Below are 21,491 nucleotides of genomic sequence, written 5' to 3'. Positions count from 1 at the left end.
TTGTCAGTTGTTCAAAGAAATTCCATAAGGTTGGATGGATTGTGTTACTTAGTTTAAGATGCAGCTGTAATGATTCTGCATTCATTTTGTCGATGTCTCGTCTGGTATCATGGATTGCCTCTCTAATAAGCGCCAGGCTTGCTCTTCTTAAGATGTTTTTAGTTTTATAGTTGTTTTTGTGAAAAGTGAGCTTCATACAAGTCGGTATAATGCTTTCGTCACGGCAGCGTTCTAAAAACGTAAGGTTGCATAACAACGTCCTTCGTTTCGATCGTAGTTTTTCGTAACTTCTGATGTCTGGTAGAATTTCCTCCCCGTAGAGGTTAATTATGTTACACTTGAAGTTTCCGCGGGAGCTATATGTGCTTTCTGTTGTTTTCCGGGTTTGAATCCGCGTTGAATAATTTTCTAAAACCTAACAAAACACTGTTTAAATAACACTTATTTCATCTATAAGGAACAAAGATATAAACAAGTTGAGGGAGCACCGATGGGTTCCCCACTGTCACCAGTAATAGCGAACTTGTTTATGAAGGAAATAGAACAGCGGGCAATAGAAACAGCTGAATACAAACCCAAACTGTGCCTTAGATACGTGGATGACACTTTTATCATCTGGACCCACGGAGAAGAAAAACTAAAGGCTTTCTTAGAACACATCAACAATATCCACCATAAAATTCAGTTTACCATGGAACTGGAAGAAAACTATCAAATTCCATTCTTAGATGTGTAATAATAAAGAAACAAGACGGACACATAGGCCATACAGTGTATCGGAAACCGACACATACCGATAGATATCTGAATGCTGCTTCACACCACCATCCTGCACAATTGCATTCAGTCATCAAAACCTTGATTACAAGATCCGAAAGACTGACAGACCAAGAACATCAAAATAAAGAAATGCATAACGTGAAAACAGCGTTAAGAAAAAACGGCTTCTCAACATACAACATCGAAAAAGCTCAAAATGCTCGAAGAAGAGATAAGGACCCTACAGAAGACAATAAACCGATCGGCAAAACCATTCTGCCATATGTGAAGGGTACGACAGAGAAAATAGGGAGAGTGCTGAGAAAACACAACATAGAAACGATATTTAATACGGACAGAAAGATCTCAACTATTTTACCAACACCAAAGACCAAAATATCGTTAGAAAGCCAAGGTGTATACGAGATTCCGTGTGGGGATTGTGGAAAGTCGTACATTGGACAGACCAACCGAAGAATCCAGGTAAGACGAGAAGAACACCGAAATACTATCGAAAAGGGAGAAACCACGTCATCCCTGGCTCAACATGTCGCAAATACAGGACACACAATAAACCTGAACCAAACAACGATGTTAGCTAACATTGAAGTAAAAAGAAAACCGGAAATCAGAGAATCGATAGAAATTGAAAGAAATCCCAACGGCTTAAACCAAAGAGATGATGCGCAAAACGGCTTCCTACAACATGGAAAACGGTACTGAAGAAAAAGACCAAAATAAATCAGGCCGCAACATCCACGCGTAACATCCCGCCGACGACTGCAACCTACACCGGACCAATAACAAGAGCCAGAGTTCGCGCAGGGCAAGCAGCAGCAGCATCAGGATCAACTACATAAGTGACGGTATCGTGAGTAAGAATTCAGTTTACTTCAAGCAGCAGCGAGAAGCGGAACTACCTGACTTGACAATGGCAAGTGAGATCTTGCCGAAACGTCGTCAAAATAATGGTTTTTCTCAAAACCAAAATTATTCAACGCGGAGTCAAACCCGGAAAACAATAGAAAGCATATATATATATATATATATATATATATATATATATATATATATATATATATATATATATATATATATATATATATATATATATATATATATATATATATATCAAACAAATGAAATAGAGAATGTGGAAAAATTCCCTTACGAACAATTCACACATCCACCATTTCAGGTTGGGAAAAATTTCTTGAATAGAATCAAAGATCCAAACACCTGTTCTTAGAAATGTGTTTCGCCCTCTTCAACCTCTCTGGGCTTATCAATAAAGATGAGAGGTTGAATATCTTTAGACACATTCCATCAAAAAACAACATTCGAGACCCAGACATAGCAGGAGCGTATATCTACGCCGCATAATCTGACCATGACAGCCTCACGTTTTAATTCCCTAATTACTATAAGTAAAATATATGTTTGAAAAACAAAAAAACAAAAGATGTAAATCTTTGAAACACACTCAGTGATCAAAAGATCTAAGTTATTGGTTTACCGACCAAACGTAACGCATATATATATATATATATATATATATATATATATTGAGAACCGGCAACGGTGTAGAGCCAAGAGAAGGTTATTGAAATACCACCTACTATTTTACCGAATTTTGGATGTAGTAGTGGAAATTAAATAACAGTTTCCAATATAAAGTGTATATAAAAGTGCATACTGACGATACAAGTGAAAAAATAAACAAAAATTACTAATTAAGGGTGAATTAAGAGTGTATAAACAAACAAACACAAAAAACGGGCATAGGAAAGTGAACGAGTTTCAACAACCAGCTGGTAGACGGGTCACGCTCCACGTCACGGCGACGTTGCCAGACTGTAGTAAAAGTCGCGGAAAAGGGGAAAACTCTAAAAATTAAAATACTTAGCGAAGAAAAATAAAATAAACTACTTAGTTTGAGGACTCAAAGAGGAACCTAGCTTTTGAAGAGTCGATCTGGGCGAAGTTCCTATCGTTGAGATACCAACTAAGATACCGTGAAATAAACAAGAACATGGCGGAAGGTGATAATAAAATAATACAAAGCGAAACAAACAAGAACATGGAGGACAGCGACGACTGTTCGGACGAAAGCAAAAGGAAAAGAGATCCGGATGATGCGACTCAAAGATCAAAACATAGAAAACTCTTACAAACACCATCTAAAACAAATAGTAAAGAACAAAAACTAGATCTATTAATAGAGATGGTGTCGGAGCTCAAAAAGCAGAGTGACAAAACCAGTGAAGATATAAAAATGATAAGAGAAGAAAATAAGATATTGAGACAAGAAAATCAAAAACTAAAAGAAGAAAATAAAGATATAAATGAGAAGCTAGAGGAAACAAATGATAGAATTGAATGGCTAGAGAGAGAGAAAAGGAAAAATAATATAGTGATGTCAGGAATTGAAATTGAGACAGAAAATAAAACAGAACTTATACAATTCGTGGAGAACATGATAAAAAACGATCTACAGATAAATATTAATGTAAAAACAGCTCATAAAATAGGAAGAAAAGTATGCTTAATTGAAATAAATAATGAAGACGAAAAAGAACAAATCATGAAAAACAAACACAAATTAAAAGAACTGCAACAGAAAAAGGTCTACATAAATCATGACATGACAACAAAGGAGCGTGAGAAGAACAAGCAAATAAGAAAAATGGCAAAAGAAGAAGAATTAAAAGGAAATAAGGTGAAAATTGGGTACAATAAAATAACTATAAATGGCGAGATATGGAAATGGAATAAGACTATGAAAAAACTAGAAGTAATAAATCCAAAAAACGAATAGCAGAAATTGAAAGCGACATGAAAACAAACACAACGAACCTGGCAAATAAAATGGACACGAATAAAAATATATATGAAGCTACAATATAGCGAGGAACAAAAATGGTGAGATATATAAAAATACGGAACATAAGAAAAATGAAAAGGAAATCATAAAAATGGCTACATGGAACGTGCGAGGTATTAACGGTAAGGAAGAGGAAATAATTGAAGAGATGAAACTACAAAATATAGGCTACTTGTGAGTAACCGAAATAAAAAAGAAAGGTAGAGGAATAGTAGATCTAAATGAGGATTACCGCTTATATTGGTCAGGAGTTGACTTAAAAGAATGGGGCGCGGGAGGTGTAGGCCTAATATTAAAAACAGAAAAGACAAATAACATAATAGGTGAAAGATATATAAACGAAAGATTATTGGTAGTGGAAGTAAAACTAGAAAATACAAATATAACCAGCATAATCGTAGCATATGGGCCAAATGATAATGCCAAAAAAGAGGAAAAAGATGAATTCTTTGAAATATTACAAGCCGAGATGAATAACGAAGGAGAAAACATTATATTAATGGGAGACCTAAATAGTAGAGTGGGAAGAGACAATAAAGGGATTGAACGATACTTAGGGCAACATGGAAAAGAAATGAAAAATGATAACGGAAACAGAATCATAGACCTATGTATAGCAAATGATATGGTTATAACGAATTCAAAATTTATGCACAAAGACATACACAAATATACTAGAGAAATCTCATCGAGAAAAGAAAAATCCATAATAGACTATTTCCTAATAAAAAGAAAAGACCTAAAGATGATAAAAGACGTAAAGGTAAAAAGAGAGGCTGAAATAAGCAGTGACCATTACTTGCTTATAATGGAACTAAGGGTGCACACACATATCACAACAGAAAAAAGATAGAAGATAACTAAAGAAAAAATAAAAAGCTACAAATTAAGAGAAATAGATAGTAAAGAGGAATACCAGAAGAAGTTAACCAAACAGTTCGAGACTATAAAGGCAATTAACACAGGAATAGAAAATAAATGGAAGCAATTTAAGGAAATCATATTGAAAACAGCAAAAGAAGTATGCGGAACAACTAAAATCACAAACATATATTCGAAGAAAAGTAAATGGTGGACAGCAGAAATACAACGTAAAGTGAAAGAAAAGAAAAAAGTATGGAAAAAGTATCTAAAAACCAAATCGGAGGACGTTTTCGAAAAATATAAAATGGCCAGAAACGACATTAAACAAGAAATTAAAACGGCAAAAAAGAAGTCTTGGGAAGATTTTGGACACAAAATGAATGAAAACTATTTTAATAACTAGAAATTGTTCTATGGTACATTGAAACAGTTAAGACAAAAGAAAACACATAGATTAAGAAACATAAGAGATAAAGAAGGAAATATATTAACTACAGAAAGAGAAATAATGCAAATATGGAAGCAGTACTTTGAAGAACTAACAGAATGGAAACAATATCAACATGAAAGAGAGGAAGACATGATCGAAAATACAGAGGAAATGCAGCAAATAACAAAAGAGGAAATAGCAGAAGCCATTGACAAATTAAAATTGGGAAAATCTCCAGGCCAAGATGAAATCACAGCTGAAATGTTAAAGTACATGAGTGAAAATTCAAAAGAAAAATTCCGAGAAATACTAAATAAAATAATCACAGCAAAGGAAATACCATCTGATTGGAAAACAGATATAATAGTACCACTGTTTAAGAAAGGAGACGCAAGAAATTGCGAAAATTATAGGGGTATTACATTGACAAGCGTTCCTGCCAAAATATTCAATAGAATAATTGAAAAAAGGCTAAGGGAAAAACTAGACATAAAATTAGAAGAATCCCCGCATGGCTTCAGAAAAGGAAGGAGTACCCCAAAATCTGATATTCATATTGAGACAAATAGGAGAAAAACTATTTATGAAAGGCAAACAGATACACATATGCTTTATTGATCTGAAAAAAGCTTTTGATAGAATAAGAACGGAAGATATATGGAAATGTTTAAAGAAAAATGGAATAGAAAAGGATATGATAGAAATAATTAAAGCCTTATATAAAAATAATAAAATAAAAATAAGGACTCACAATCAAGAATCTGATGAATTCCAGGCAAAGATAGGACTAAAACAAGGCTGCGTACTAAGTCCATTACTTTTCTCAATGGTACTAGATGACGCAATAAAGCAATGCAAGGAGAAATCTAAAGACATGATATTGGGAAAATGGAAAATGAACAATGTACAAATACAAGAATTGCTATTTGCAGATGATATGGTATTGTTAGCTGACACGGAAGAGAAACTGCAACAAATAATAAACACTTATATAAAAGAACTAAGAAAAATGAACATGGAAATAAACACCGATAAAAGTAAAACAATGGTTATGGCAACTACAAAAAAAGTGATAAAAATTAAGGTAGAAGGACAAGTGTTGGAACAAGTAAACAGCTACAACTACTTAGGTATAATTATTGAAGAAGATGGTAAAATAGACAAAGAAATAAACAATAAAATAGGAAAAGCAGGGACAATTTGTAATACATTAAGAAATACGTTCTTTGGAAAGAAAGAGGTACCTAAAGAAGTCAAAACACAAGTGTACCAAAAAGTGGTTCGACCATCAATCGTCTATAGGAGTGAGTCGTGGACGCTAACAAAGAACAACAAAAGAAAAATCAAAGCTACAGAGATGAGATTCTTGAGAAAAATAGAAGGGGTCACACGAAGAGACAAAATAAGAAACGACACAATAACTCAAGCTCTAAAGATAAAACCCATAGAGACAATTATAGGGGAACGACAGTTAGGATGGTTGGGCCACATCCACAGACTAAACGACACAAGAATAACGAAAAAAGTATATGAAGTCCGAGTACAAGGAAAAAATAAAGTAGGTCGCCCAAGAATGAGATGGGAAGAACAAGTTAGACAAGAAGCAGAGAAGAGAGGACTGCAATGGAGTATGGCAAAACAATTAGCTCAAAATAGAACAGCATGGAAAAGAAGTATCAAAGAAGCACCACAAGATTAAAACATATGGGCAGAAAGATGGGTCAAATAAGTAATTTATATTCATTAAAATTGTATTGTTAAAATAAAAGTATTGTATAATTATTAAAATGTATTGAAATGTAGATATTGAACTAGTTGTAAACAGCCCAACACCGAAAGGTACGAATGGACTTAACTGATTAAATAAATAAAAATAAATAATGTATTTTTTTTTACCAAAGTTTCTTGGGCTTAGGTTCATAAAAAAAGATTGTCTGTGGTGTTACGACGTTTTATTACTATTTTGCCGACGTTTCGGCAGGAAATCCATGCCTTTTTCAAGGATTGACTAAAAACATTTATTGATAGATACAATATAATTTAAAAGAAAATCGACTTACCAAGCAATCGCAAATTTAGTCGTGAAACAAGTACATAAATAGACGTCAAAATTAAAACAATGTTAAAATGTTTGATAGCACAGGAACAGACCCACTAAGTCATTACGTTGCAATCATTGAATATGTCAAAAATTACTGTAGTGTTTGTTAATATTATTTGATTTTATGATAAAACAATTAGTTTTCTCTGCGTCTTAGGCGTGCTGAATTTATTATATGAGTAGTTTATTTTAAATTAAGTTAAAATAAACTTTGTTAAGATTTCTGACTTCCCTCTTGTCATTCACAGCGTTGTTATTTTTTTTTTTAATTTCTATGGATTCTAGGAGTTCCCTCTTCTTTTTGTTATGTTCACTTTTTAAGATTTTAGTTTTATCAAAATCAAATTTATGTTTTTTTTTTTCGTTTTCGTGTTTTGTGAGAGCTGTTGTGTTATTTTTGTCGTACTTGTGAGACCGAATTCTGGAGTTAAGTAGCTGGCTGGTCTGTCTAATATATACCCCATCGCAATTTGAGCAAGGAATTTCGTATAATATAACATGTGATTTTTTTGACTGAGGGGTTTTCGTTTTAAATTTTGTAAAATTCCTTCTCAAGAGATTATATCCTTTATGAGCAACTGTAATATTATGTTTGGGCAGGAGATTTGCAAGTTGTTCTGATAACCACTGAATGTAAGGAAGCGACATAATATAATTCTTATTGGTCTTATTATTTTTGTTGTTGTTCTTGTTGTTGTAAAAACTATGTAGTCGCGACTTGAAAGTGTTTTCGATGAGGTCTTGTGGGTATGAATTAAGTGTTAGTGCTCTTTTTGCTTTTTTTATAGCCTGAGGTCTATTGATGGGGTCGGACAATCTGATGGCTCTGTCGGCAAGGCCGATAACTACTGACTTCTTTTGGGACAACGGATGATGAGAGTTGAAGTTCGGATATCTTGACGACCAGGTTTTTTTGGTGTACCATGAAGTAGTTATGGTGCTATTGTCTCGATGTAAGGTCAGGTCCAGAAAATTGATTTGGCAATTTTATTCCACTCTAATGTAAATTTTAGTTTGTGATGAAAATTATTGAATTCGTTTAACAAAACATTCATTTTGTCTTCTGGTGCTGCACTCAAACAATCATCTATGTAACGATAGAAAAAAGGAATATTGAAATCTAATTTATTTAGAACGATTTCTTCTAGGTGTTCTAAAACTAATTGAGCACTAGATATGCTATGGGTGCTAGCATATCTAGTGCTATCGCTCAATTAGTTTTAGAACACCTAGAAGAAATCGTTCTAAATAAATTAGATTTCAATATTCCTTTTTTCTATCGTAACACTATAGCTTCATGTTTTCTTAACATTCTATTTTTTTATTCATTCGCTTATGTTGGATAATAAAAAAATTAGGTACTTTAACAACTAGCCTTGTTTTTCATCAGTACGTTTTTAAGGGGATGGGTACGTAGTTTCTGCTCCAATGCTATTCAAATGCATATTCAATTCAGTTTTTTCGAATCCTGAGAAAACTAATAAGTATTTTTGAAAAAGGGCCGAAAGTCCCTGAGAACTTCTATAATGTTTATTTTAATAAGTTACAGGGGTGAAAAACTAAGAGAAAATTTAGTGCGATTTTTAATTTCAAATATCTCATTCAAAATAAACTTTTTATTTATTCTAAGGGACTTTCGGCTCTCGGCAATAATTTAGTCTTTCATTCTGCGTTTCAATTTTTCAAAAATATTTATTAGTTTTTTCAGGGTTCGAAAAAGTGAACACAATGTCCGTGGTAATATTTTCCAAATCTATCTTTGTCATAAAACGCACTCAGTCGAATAGAATATTGTCAGTCAGACAGTGACAATCAGTGACAATTTTAAATTTTTGACATGTCATCGGGAATATTTTTAGTTGTTGATTAAATAATATTGATAGTGTATTTGATAAATAATTGATTTAAGACGTGAACTTAATAAAAAGTTATTTATTGTTTATTATTTATGAAAGATCCAAAGCAGAGAATACACCAGGATATATTCAGTGATTCAAGTATTTTGTTGTTAAAGATTTTCAAAATTGTAAGCGTTTCATAGTGACAATATGTTATTAAAAAAATCACTTTATCACTTTTCCTCTTTTCTCGATTGATTATTAGTTTTTGTTCTACAGTAGATAAATTAACCCGTGTTGAGCTGGCCCCCCCCACTTGCAAAAATTAAAAAACAAATAGCCTTGATTTATGAGCTATTTATGAGCTCTCATATTCCGCAAACTAAAAATTTTGAGCTCGTTCCACTTAGCAGGAATTTAATACCCTAATGGGGGGGGGGGCTAAGTTAGCCCCCCCCCCACTACTTAAAAATAGGAATATTGAATCGGTTTTTGCGGCAGAATTACGAGCTATTTATGAGCTCTTAAAATTATATAGTTTCGATTTTTGAGCTCATCCCCTTCACCCCCAAACAACCCTTTAATTGATTTAACTTAAGAGAAAGATGCTGAGAAAACTTAAAATATATCGTATTGCGGATATAATTCATATAGCTTATATACTCTAAGAATAAACTATTAAATCAAGAGCATTTCGATTATTGAGCTACAACCCCTTCGCAAGAAAACCACCCTATCTTCCCGGCTTAAGAGAAAGTTGTACTTAAAATGCATTAAACTAATTATTTGGCGACTACATATCATTTAATAATTTATAAGCTTCCAAATTACGCGCATTTAGATCAGTAGATTGCAATTTATTTTGTATAGTGCAGTCACTGAAGGTAAAAATCAACGATTACCTTCAATTTCGGTGAACCTTCATCGATTTTCACGAAAATTGGTCAGTAGTTAGAGGATACGTCAAGAAACAAAGGTGACATGGTACCACCTTGCGCCTTTACCCTGAGGGTGGATACCGCCCCTTCTCGGGGGTGAAAATTATTTTATAAAAAATAAATGCACAAATCAATAAAAGAACAAATTAAAAGCAAAATTTATTATATAAAGTTAATAAAATAAGTCAATACTTTTTAAGTTACATATTAAAGATCAAAGATTTTAATTATTTGTGAAAAAAATGCATGTTTTGAAAAGGTTTTTTGTAAATCACTGAAAAACTTTAAGTTTTTACAAAAAAGTTAATAGTAGTTTAATTCGTATAACTTATATTCTAAGAATAAACTCTTAAATCACGCGTCTTTCGATTATAGAGCTACAACCCCTTCGCAAGAAAACGACCCCATATTCACGGCTTAAGAGAGAGTTGTTCTTAAAATAATTTAAATTAATTATTTGGCGACTACATATCGTTTACTAATTTATGAGCTTGCAAAATATACGCATCTCAATTATTGAATTGCCATTTTCTTTCTATAGTGCAGTCACTGAAGGTAAAAATCAACTAGTACCTTCGATTTCGGTAAATCTCCATTTATTTTCACGAATTGACAATAACAACTTGGGGTTTTAGCCTGGGGTATATGTCACCCCTTCTCGGGAGTGAAAATTACTTTATTAAAAATAACCCCACAAATCGAGAGAGGGACAAATTGTAAGCAAAATTTGTTATATAATGTGATTAAAATAAATCAATACTTTTTGAGTTATTAAAGATCAAATATTTTAATTTTTGGAAAGAAAATGCATGCTTTAGAGCGATTTTTCATAAATGACTCAAAAACTGTAAGTTTTTACAAAAAAGTTTTCATCACTAAAATTGAAGCTAATAAAAAATATAATAAATTGCTTACTTGAAAAACCCTTTAATGTTAATTTAAAGTAAGTTATTGGTAATTAAATATATATTTTTTTCCGCGACTGTTAAAATCTAAGGGTTCAAGCTTAAATAACGGGAAAGAGATGCATTTTATAACACTTAGGTACTAAATACTTGTCAAAGTACTTAGAAATACCTATGAAAAATAAGATGCAGACAAAGTTGATAGTATCAAAATCCGCTCACCAATTTTCGTGAAAATGAATGGAGATTTACCGAAATCGAAGTTACTAGTTGATTTTTACCTTCAGTGACTGCACTATAGAAAGAAAATGGCAATTGAATAATTGAGATGCGTATATTTTGCAAGCTCATAAATTATTAAACGATATGTAGTCGCCAAATAATTAATTTAAATTATTTTAAGAACAACTCTTAAGCCGGGAATATGGGGTCGTTTTCTTGCGAAGGGGTTGTAGCTCTATAATCGAAAGACGCGTTATTTAAGAGTTTATTCTTAGAATATAAGCTATACGAATTAAACTACTATTAACTTTTTTGTAAAAACTTAAAGTTTTTCAGTGATTTACAAAAAACCTTTTCAAAACATGCATTTTTTTCACAAATAATTAAAATCTTTGATCTTTAATAACTTAAAAAGTATTGACTTATTTTATTAACTTTATATAATAAATTTTGCTTTGAATTTGTTCTTTTATTGATTTGTGCATTTATTTTTTATAAAATAATTTTCACCCCCGAGAAGGGGCGGTATCCACCCTCAGGGTAAAGGCGCAAGGTGGTACCATGTCACCTTTGTTTCTTGACGTATCCTCTAACCACTGACCAATTTTCGTGAAAATCGATGAAGGTTCACCGAAATTGAAGGTAATCGTTGATTTTTACCTTCAGTGACTGCACTATACAAAATAAATTGCAATTTACTGATCTAAATGCGCGTAATTTGGAAGCTTGTAAATTATTAAATGATATGTAGTCGCCAAATAATTAGTTTAACGCATTTTAAATACAACTTTCTCTTAAGCCGGGAAGATAGGGTGGTTTTCTGGCGAAGGGGTTGTAGCTCAATAATCGAAATGCTCTTGATTTAATAGTTTATTCTTAGAATATATAAGCTATAGGAATTATATTCGCAATACGATATATTAAGTTTTCTCAGCATCTTTCTCTTAAGTTAAATCAATTAAAGGGTTGTTTGGGGGTGAAGGGGATGAGCTCAAAAATCGAAACTATATAATTTCAAGAGCTCATAAATAGCTCGTAATTCTGCCGCAAAAACCGATTCAATATTCCTATTTTTAAGTAGTGGGGGGGGGCTGACTCAGCCCCCCCCCCTAGGGTATTAAATTCCTGCTCAGTGGAACGAGCTCAAAATTTTTAGTTTGCGGAATATGAGAGCTCATAAATAGCTCATAAATCAGGGCTATTTGTTTTTTAATTTTTGCAAGTGGGGGGGGGGGCAGCTCAACACGGGTGATAAATTATTACAATTACTGAATACATAGTTAGTGAAAAAATGATCATATTAATTAACTAAATTAATAATTAAGGCAATTAATTATACAAGTAACAGCTATCCAAGAACATTCAAAAGCCATCTGTAAAGTTAATGATGACATTGTCAAGCAAAGTTCACATATCCATACAAGTGAGAATTTTACTACACCGAATTTGCCGTGTAAAGACAGAGAAAGTAGGGATAGCCGTAAAATATTTTGCGAATTAGGTACCGATGGCCTTAAGGGGTTACACAGGTCTTGAATTTTCAAAAAATCGATTTTTTTTGTTTCATTTGAAAGTACATATGTAACTTCAAGAATATGTGTACAAAATTTCAAGTAAATCCGAGCTATAATACTAGAGTTATGGACGTTCAAATGTCGCGCGGATCAATGCGAACGCGCGGGCTGACGAGCGCATTCCACACTCGCGTCGACTTTCTCCGGCACAGTTCCAGCTGTTGCTCTTTCGTCTATATCTATCCTTTTCTTTTTTTCTCATGTTATTTTGGAGCAGTTAAGAATAACATGTGATCAAGTAATTGGTTATTGGGACCGTGCAAGTTCGGAAAAGCGACATCTGGTTTCATAGCTCGGCAACATTTTTCGCACTTTTAATTATATTGGCCAATAATATTAATCTGGTTGCTGGATAATTGTCAAGGCCATAGTCCAAAACAAATTATAAGAAGAAAAATTAATATTAAGGTTATGTTATTAAAAGGTAAACAATTGTATGTAGTAAATAAAATTAATTATTAAAATGCAGTACTGCAAGCAAAATACAATAAATTAATTTACTTTTCTATAATAATTGCATATCATATCAATATTGTGGAGCAAGATTGTTCAAATGGTGGTTCTAAGATTGTTCAAATCGCAGCATTCGTTGCTGCTTGTATGTTCAATGAAGGAGGAAGGAGCTGCTGCTTTATTGACAATTTGACATGGTATGGGGGTGAAACTTGGACACCACAGCCACGAGTATGCGCAGTCCGAAGATAAAAACCGCATAGTGATCGCGGAGAAAGGGGCGGCGGAAGCGACTCGAGAGGGCAGAATTCGTCGCAGGCAACAGCAGAAGGATGCTTCAGACATATTTAATGATGCACAAGAAATGCTATATGGACCTGGCATCGATGACTCTATGTAAGTCGCCCAAATATAAGTTTTATTCATAAATCGCGGTAAAAAAAAACTTGAAACGCGTTTTTCTCGAAACTTCATTTTTACGTGCGGTGGGCACGATTTCTTAAAAACGAATCATTCGATTTAGCTGAAATTTTGCACAGTTCTTCCCTATAGTACTATCTAGTGAATGAACGAAAGAATTTTTATTAGGGGTGAAGTCGTTTTTGTTTTATAAAAAAAACTACTTTAAAAATGGTCATTTTTGAAAAAATGAGAAAAATTGGGGTCGAAAATGTGTTTAAACTTATGTAAAATCTTCAAATTTCATTTTTTTAATTCCTTCGTTCAGTCACTAGCCAGAGGTATAAACTACAAGAAACTTTTCGATTTTTTAATTTCAGATGAGACTGGACTTAGTTATGCTCGCAAAAAAGGGCTGTTGTCGAAAAATTGCAGTCAACTCTACAAAAATGAATATTTTTGGCTGAAAATTTTTTTAAGAGTACCTTAAGTACTATACTTTTATATGTTCCATTTATAAATAAAAATAATTTATAGTTTTCGAGATATAATTTTTTTAAAAAGTCACTTTTTTACCCGCAAGACCTATGTAACCCCTTAAATAAGTATGGCGAACTTTAAGGGGTAATTTGGCATGAAAAAATTATGACAGTTTGCTTTATAAACGTATGTCCGCAATTTATTTGTTTCCGAGATAGAGGGTTTTGAAATTTTTCTGGAACTATTGAAAACTGCTGGTATCTTATATTAGTGACTGATTTTATTATATTTTTAGGTTGCCCAAGAACGTGTTGAGGAATTAGGTCAAAGTGTTGGGTACCAAATAAGACTTGAAAAGAAGTTACCAAGAGATACCGCCTCCATATGTTTTTGTACAACTGGTGTAGTATTAAAAAAAATGGAAGATGATCCTTCTTTGTCTAGAGTTTCACATCTTATTATCGATGAAATTCACGAACGTGCAATCCCATCTGATTTTTTACTTACACTCCTGAAAGAAGTACTAAAGAAGCGGACTAATTTAAAAGTGATTCTTATGAGCGCCACTTTAAATGCCGAGGAGTTTTCCAAGTATTTTGACAATTGTCCCCATATATGTATTCCCGGTTTTACTTTTCCAGTCCAGCAATACTTTTTAGAAGATGTACTACAAGTAACTAAATTCACATTTTTTTCAGAAAAGTCAAAAAGAGATTTCAAATATGTAAGACATCAGAGTGAAGAAGAGCGTGAATTTGATAAATATATTTTGCCTCAAATAAAAATAAAAGCTGCCGAAAAACAATATGATAGAGAAGTGTATGAACAACTATGTAACCCTAAAAGCGAAGATTTAAATTTGAACCTAGTATTAGCATTACTTGTCAAAATTTGTCAAAAAGATGCAAAGGCAATTTTAATATTCCTACCAGGCCTGACTGATATCTCTGATCTTAATAAGTCTATTAAAAACTCAAAGCTTTTTGACCCAAATAAATATCTGATAATTCCTTTACATTCGAAGATGCCGACAGTAGATCAGAAACAAATTTTCAATCCTGCCCCACACGGAATGAGAAAGATTATTATCTCTACCAACATTGCAGAAACTTCTATTACAATAGATGATGTTACACATGTTATAGATTGTGGCAAAATTAAAATGTCTGATTTTGATGTAGCCACTAATACGGAAACACTGAAAACAAGATGGGTAAGTGTAGCAAATGCAGATCAAAGAAAGGGTCGTGCCGGTAGAGTACAGGCAGGTACATGTTATCATCTATTCAGTACATATAGGAAAAAGCTTTTGGATTTATACCAGAAACCTGAAATTCTTCGCACAAGATTAGACGGTACTATCTTACAAGCAAAAATATTACAACTTGGTAAAGTTAATGAATTCTTTACTAAATTAATGAATCCTCCAAGTGCCGAATCTTTATCGCTAGCACTGGATCTACTTAAAAGATTAAACGCTTTAGACGAGAGTGAAAATTTAACGCCGCTAGGGTACCATCTAGCAAAATTACCCATGTCTCCGCAGATAGGAAAAATGGTATTATTTGGAGCTATATTCAGCTGTTTGGATCCAATTCTGTCCATTGCTACTTCTTTAGATTTTAAAGACGCTTTTCAGATTCCATTAGGAAAGGAAAAACAAGCAGATGCTAAAAAAAGAGAACTGGGAAAAGGATTTATGAGTGATCACATTGTTTTGCACATAGTAATGGAAAAATATGAAAAAATGAATAATACATCTTTTTGTTATGATTATTTTTTAAGTTCTTATATTTTAAAGCTACTAAAGAAGCTGAAAGAACAATTTATGGGATATCTTCTTGAATTAAAATTTGTATCAGATTTGAATCCAAAAAATGTAGTCAATAATGTAAATTCGGGAAATATCAGTTTAGTAAAAGCTGTTGTTTGCGCTGGTTTATTCCCAAATGTTGCTATCGCTAAACAAGATAGCAGGGGAATAGTTAGGCATCTGTATTCTCCAGACAGACAAACAAGATACGAATTCCATTTGAAATCAATACTTACTGTAAATCAACCTTTCCCATCGCCTTTAATAGTATATTATTCAAAATTAAAAACTAGCAAAGAATATATTCATGACGCAACAATGATATATCCTTTACCTCTTATTTTCTTTGGAGATCAGTATAAAGCATTAACCGAATCTAATAATTTTTTCATAACAGTTTCCAATTATTTAAGATTTTCTAGCAACGTTTTCACATATCAGCTGATAACAGAGCTAAGAAATAAAATGAATTGGTTCTTAGAGTATAAAATTACTTCTCCAGGTGTTGTAGACTGGACTAATCCTAGTGACAATCTTAATATTTTACAAGCTGTTGTCGAACTTATAACTGCTGAAGATATAGGACAAATTGATTCATTTGATGATGAAGACTGGGATAATCAAACAGCGAGTTTAGAACAATACCCTCCATATTTTTACAATTTGTGAGTTTGGTTAAATTTTGTAAATTATTAATTACTTATTAAAACCATTGTTTTTTATATATTATATACTGTTGACTTATTTTAATTTCCTTGGCGTTTTGAAACAAATAATAAAAGCTGGAGAACATACCTGGATTCATCACTGACGATTATAGGATTAAATACTATGATTATTTATAAGTGAAGTTTAACGCTAATTTACTGATTATTGAGTAAAATGTATACATACATGTATGATTTTATTTGTCATTTGGAAAAAATACATAGTACATATCTCATTGAAATAAAAACCAACGTTGACAATTTCCTAATGCTTTAATCTGTACACATTCTAACACTTAATACTTTTTTTATTTTACCTTTTACCACTTAATTATGACTTTAAATATTATTTTTGATAATAGAACTGTGTAACTTGAAAAATTATATTAGTATTAGTAAATACTTACAATTGACTAAAAGAGATCTGTTAAATAAATCGTGTGTTTTCCAGTGTACCATTGTTCGGAAATTAGTCCCGTCACTCACATATAGCAGGCAGTTTCGGGTTGAACTCACTGCAGAAGACCAAATCTTCTGCATCCCAAAGATGATTCCTATTCATTGCACAAACAATGGAAAAGTTGTCATTATTTACTTACTAACTTTAAGGATGTACTGGAAAGAAATGTTTGAAACCAAAAGGCGTTGAAATTTATAAAGTAGGTAGGGGAAACGTGGGTACACTGAGACGAAAAAATTTACGTCTTCATATTTTTTTTTTTCAAAATGTTTTTATTTACTAAAGTATGGCGAAAAGACATGACTAGGTTAATTGGTAATACATACGAACACTTAAAGTACCAAAAATATCGTATAGAAAAAAGTTTCACTCAAACAAAATAATAGGTGTAATTGTCTCACTGTACCCTTCCTTGGGGGAACAGTGAGACAATAACAGTATCTTTTTGATTTATTATTGTTCAAACTAATAGACAGTCTTCTTTAATCGAAATTTATTGCTGTTTTTAAGACTGGTTACAAAAAAGAAGTAAAACACATTTTGGATCACTCATGAATACTTTAAGAAAATGTATCGATACTAAATTAACAAAAAAATGACGCCCTCTGGTAACATGCGGTTCTTTTAATATTTTAACAATTTAACCTGCAGAAATAGTACAAATGCCCGTGACATTAGGAAATACAAAACATTTATTGTTTTTTTTAAACTTTTTCTCATAAAGTTAACTTCGACAGCCATAATATTGTGTTTTACAACTTGTCCCACAAAATAGTTTTTCACTGTTTTATCTTTGGCATCATAATCAAGTCTAACCAATATGAAATCTTTGACTTGAGACTTGAATCCTTGAAACTATGACTGGGTCAATGGTTAAATTGGTAAAATCTTCTTCGTCATCATCTGAATTTTCAATGAAGGCCCATTGAACTATCTGAATCGTGAACTGAAAATTTTGAAGAAGAAGGGTCATCATTCTATCATTTTTTCCTCTTTGGAATTATTAACCTTCGACAATATATTTACCTTAACAGTTTCAATCGCCGTCTTATTTATTCTAATTTCTTCTAGCACGTCCTTCACCGGTGTATCTGTAGCGATCATTGTCTTTCCCTTCTTCTTGATTTGCGTATTACTGGTACGTTGACTTTATTTGGATATCCTCATATTTCCACAGGACTCACAAATTGTAGTTTCATATCTTTTTCTGGTGTCTTTTTCCTTTGTTCGTCGAGTTGATGAAGCTGAATTTCACTAGCAGAAGTAGAAGGTAATTCTTCCAACGATTCTGGGGGAGGTGGTCTATCTGTCACATGACTCGCCAGAAAATCTCCTTCGTTAAAGACATGCCGATCAAATGGAAAAATTCCTGTCTTTTTGAAAGCTGCAGTTATGTTTACAGGGGTCATTGCTCGGGGATAGTCCACTCCTACAAATGATGCCATATGATTATAGTTTAAGGATTAGCTGGTGTCACTTCGCACTGAATGACACTCTGTCTATGATAATATATAAGTCTATGGTAATAATATTTATTTTCATATGTCATTCAGCTGTATACTTTTGTGATTCCATGGCCTACTTATCTAAATTATGATGTTTTTTATGGTTCTATAAAGATATGTTTGGAAAGGAAAAACCGGTTTTATTATTAATGAATGTAATAGAACACCTATGCCCCAAATTAATTAGTATTCTATTTACAAGTTTCAACACTAGAACTTTTCTTTAAAGAAAAAGAAAATATGTAAAAAATACCTGTTGGTGTAGAGTTGTAGAGTATAGTTTATCCAACGGGTTTAAAGTACACAAATTTTATTTCGCTTTTTGTTGATAGGCAAAATGGCTCCGGTCAGCTGTTGTGTGCAGAGGGTGGAAAAGTTCAACAAGTAAACATATATTATTTATACTCTGGGCTAATTAGCAAAATACAAAGAAAAGTTATTTACCAGCAATTTTATTGCTGGAATCGAATCTTATTATTGTATATATTAATAATATAGGTATGCAAAGTCCGCAGATAGTGTGCTACTTTTTTATAAACAAAATGGCGCCCGAAAATCGTGTTTTTTCAATTTTTGCTCTATAACTCCAAAGATTTTAACTTTACACCAAAAACACCCAAATAAAAATTGACCGCAATTAAATTCTGCATAGATACCTATTTCTCCCGATTTTCTTCGACGAAAATTTTCCTCGGAAAATGCGGGTTTTTCCAACAAAATCTTTAATTTTCAACTTAAATTTTAGGTAATTATTTATCAATAATTAAATAGCTTGGTGATATAAAAGCTCTTTTGGTATAGATCATATTTCCAGAAGCCAATGAAAATTGAATGAACAGTTTAGCAACAAATAAATTGATCATTAAAAATTTACGGTCGCTCTAATAACCATATCTAATAATTACGATGCATAAGAATAACTATGATTTTTGTATAAAAAGGCACTATACCTATCTAATGTACTTTACAGAATTTAAATTGGACTATTTACGCGGCCTCAGGAATATTTTAAAATTATAAACAATTTTTTGGCTTATAAACAAATAGAATATCTCGGGAAATATTAATTTAAATTATGAAAACGGTATTGGAAAGAACGCGACAGGACGCTTCCTTTAAAAGAATAAACGTTTAATTGCGATGAGTGGTTCCTGAGATACAATCGGCCAAAGATGACCGGCATGTACGGCGAAGATATAAACAATAGGATGGTAATTTTCAAACCATCTCCTTTTTATTTCGGTCCTCTTTCTCCACACAAATTTTAATATATTTAAAATAGTCATAACATATATTATAATAAAAACTATCGGCTAACGAGTGAAAAATACCAAAATTTCACTCAAAAATCAGGTTGGAGAAAATGGAATCTCAAAGTTCAAAATCGGTATACGTTAAAAAAATGCATTTTCTCAGCTTCCCATGGAGCAATTGTCTTCATTTTTTTTTTGTTCCCAAGTAACTCAAGTAGAGCCACCTAACTTCCACTTCGTTTTTTACGAACGTCTCGGCGTAACATGGATTTTGGCTGCGGGCCGCCGACATCTGTCATTTTGTTCCTGGTTGTCAGTTGTCAGTCTTATGGTTTTGTTTGGTTACTTATTGTCAATTTATTGAATATCATTTGAATTTGAATATTTTGTTCTTTGAATGTTATTGAAAAGTATTATTGTATAATAAATATAAAATAATTGTATTATTGTATTCTATTCACTTATTATTTATATTGTATATCGATGGCTTAGTGTGAAAACCTATCTCATTTTTTTTGGAAAATGACATTTTGGTGGTTTTAGTTTGAAAACCTTGTATCTCACGATTTACAACTGTTAGAAAAAAATCCAAATATACCAGACTATTTTCTACAGCCGAAAAAAGAAACCACGTATTGGCTCCGTGCGCCTCCCCTCTACTTACAGTCACGTGACACGCTGTCAGATTTTGTCAGGACGTTTTAACATTGAGTCTTATGGGATTATTTTGTTAAACTTGAATATTTTATTTTGTAGTGATAATAACCGAATACAATTGTTAGAATTCATTAGTTATTAATTTATACTGTAATTTATAGTGCAACAAAAATATTTTCTTTTTCGTTAATAGAGATTTATTGACATAAACTGCGATAGTGGGGTTATGTATACAAAATCAAACTGATAATCAATATTGGAAATAGAAGAATTTATATCAGATTAAGTGCGTTTTTATTTTCTGTTTATCTTAATACATAATATCACTAGCGTGACACGGCATTTTTTTAAATGTCTCATTTAAACATACACAAAGCGTCCTGATAAAATTTCAAAAAACCGCCACCATGAGCAGGTCGGTCGATTTTGCTTTGACACTTTGTTAACGCTCAGAGCGAATACAGTTGAGTCCGCGAGTCTTTACCTATACGAAATAAGTCGGAAATTTACTAAACGCAATGGCAAGTGGATGTTATTCCGATCACGGGTTATAGTATAAAATTTGACGTTATCAAATAAATAGAATGTCAAATTTAAGTTTTGCTTTAAAATTTTGGTACATAATTACAGCTACATTTGAAGTGGCTTAATTAAATATTTTATTATCATTGATTAATAAATAAATAAACAATTTATAAAAAAAATTCTATAACATATTTTCTTTTTGTTATTTTATTCACTTTGGCGGTACCTTAAACACAAGCATTCAACTGTGTCAACAATGAGGTTAGCTTTGTACGTTGTCAAAATTTATCGTAAAATAACAAACTTATTACAAAATTTCTAACTCCAATATAAAATTAGTTGTGAAAACAACTGTTTGTATACTATAAGAAACTTCAAAATGCAAGAATTCGACAAAATAACAGCAAAAAATTCAACAAACTGACAGCCACAAAAGTAAACAAACCAAAACGTCAGAAAGTGTACTTAAAATATGTGAAGACATCCCCAATCGTCTTTCTTTGTACCTATCTCTTTTCAATGCACTGAGTCTAAATCGTTCATAAAAATAACATGTGTCTTTACTTAATAACAGGCGGCAGCTGGTTTGTCATTAATTTCATGCGTGGAAGAGAATGATGCTAAATAAAAAGTATGTGTTTTATCTCGCCAGGTATTAATGACGCACGGGTAAAGACTCGCGGACTCAACTGTATCAATTGCTCTCTTGATTTAGTGTGAATAG

General features: G+C 32.4%; 1 protein-coding gene across 2 annotated transcripts in view; it reads left to right on the top strand.

Annotated features, from left to right (window-relative positions):
- LOC126888732 (ATP-dependent DNA/RNA helicase DHX36-like) overlaps positions 1-16,389 on the top strand; it is a 152,298-nt gene extending 135,909 nt beyond the window's left edge. For both annotated transcript variants that reach the window (XM_050657131.1, XM_050657132.1), the window contains exon 2: positions 14,143-16,389. In XM_050657131.1, coding sequence (XP_050513088.1) covers positions 14,143-16,329 — 2,187 coding nt within the window. In that variant the 3' untranslated portion in view covers positions 16,330-16,389. The remainder of the gene's footprint in view (positions 1-14,142) is intronic.
- The last annotated feature ends 5,102 nt before the right edge of the window (positions 16,390-21,491 follow it).

Source organism: Diabrotica virgifera, chromosome 7 (genome assembly GCF_917563875.1).
Source record: "Diabrotica virgifera virgifera chromosome 7, PGI_DIABVI_V3a".
Lineage (NCBI taxonomy): Eukaryota > Metazoa > Arthropoda > Insecta > Coleoptera > Chrysomelidae > Diabrotica > Diabrotica virgifera.
This window is presented reverse-complemented; position numbering and strand designations above follow the sequence as displayed.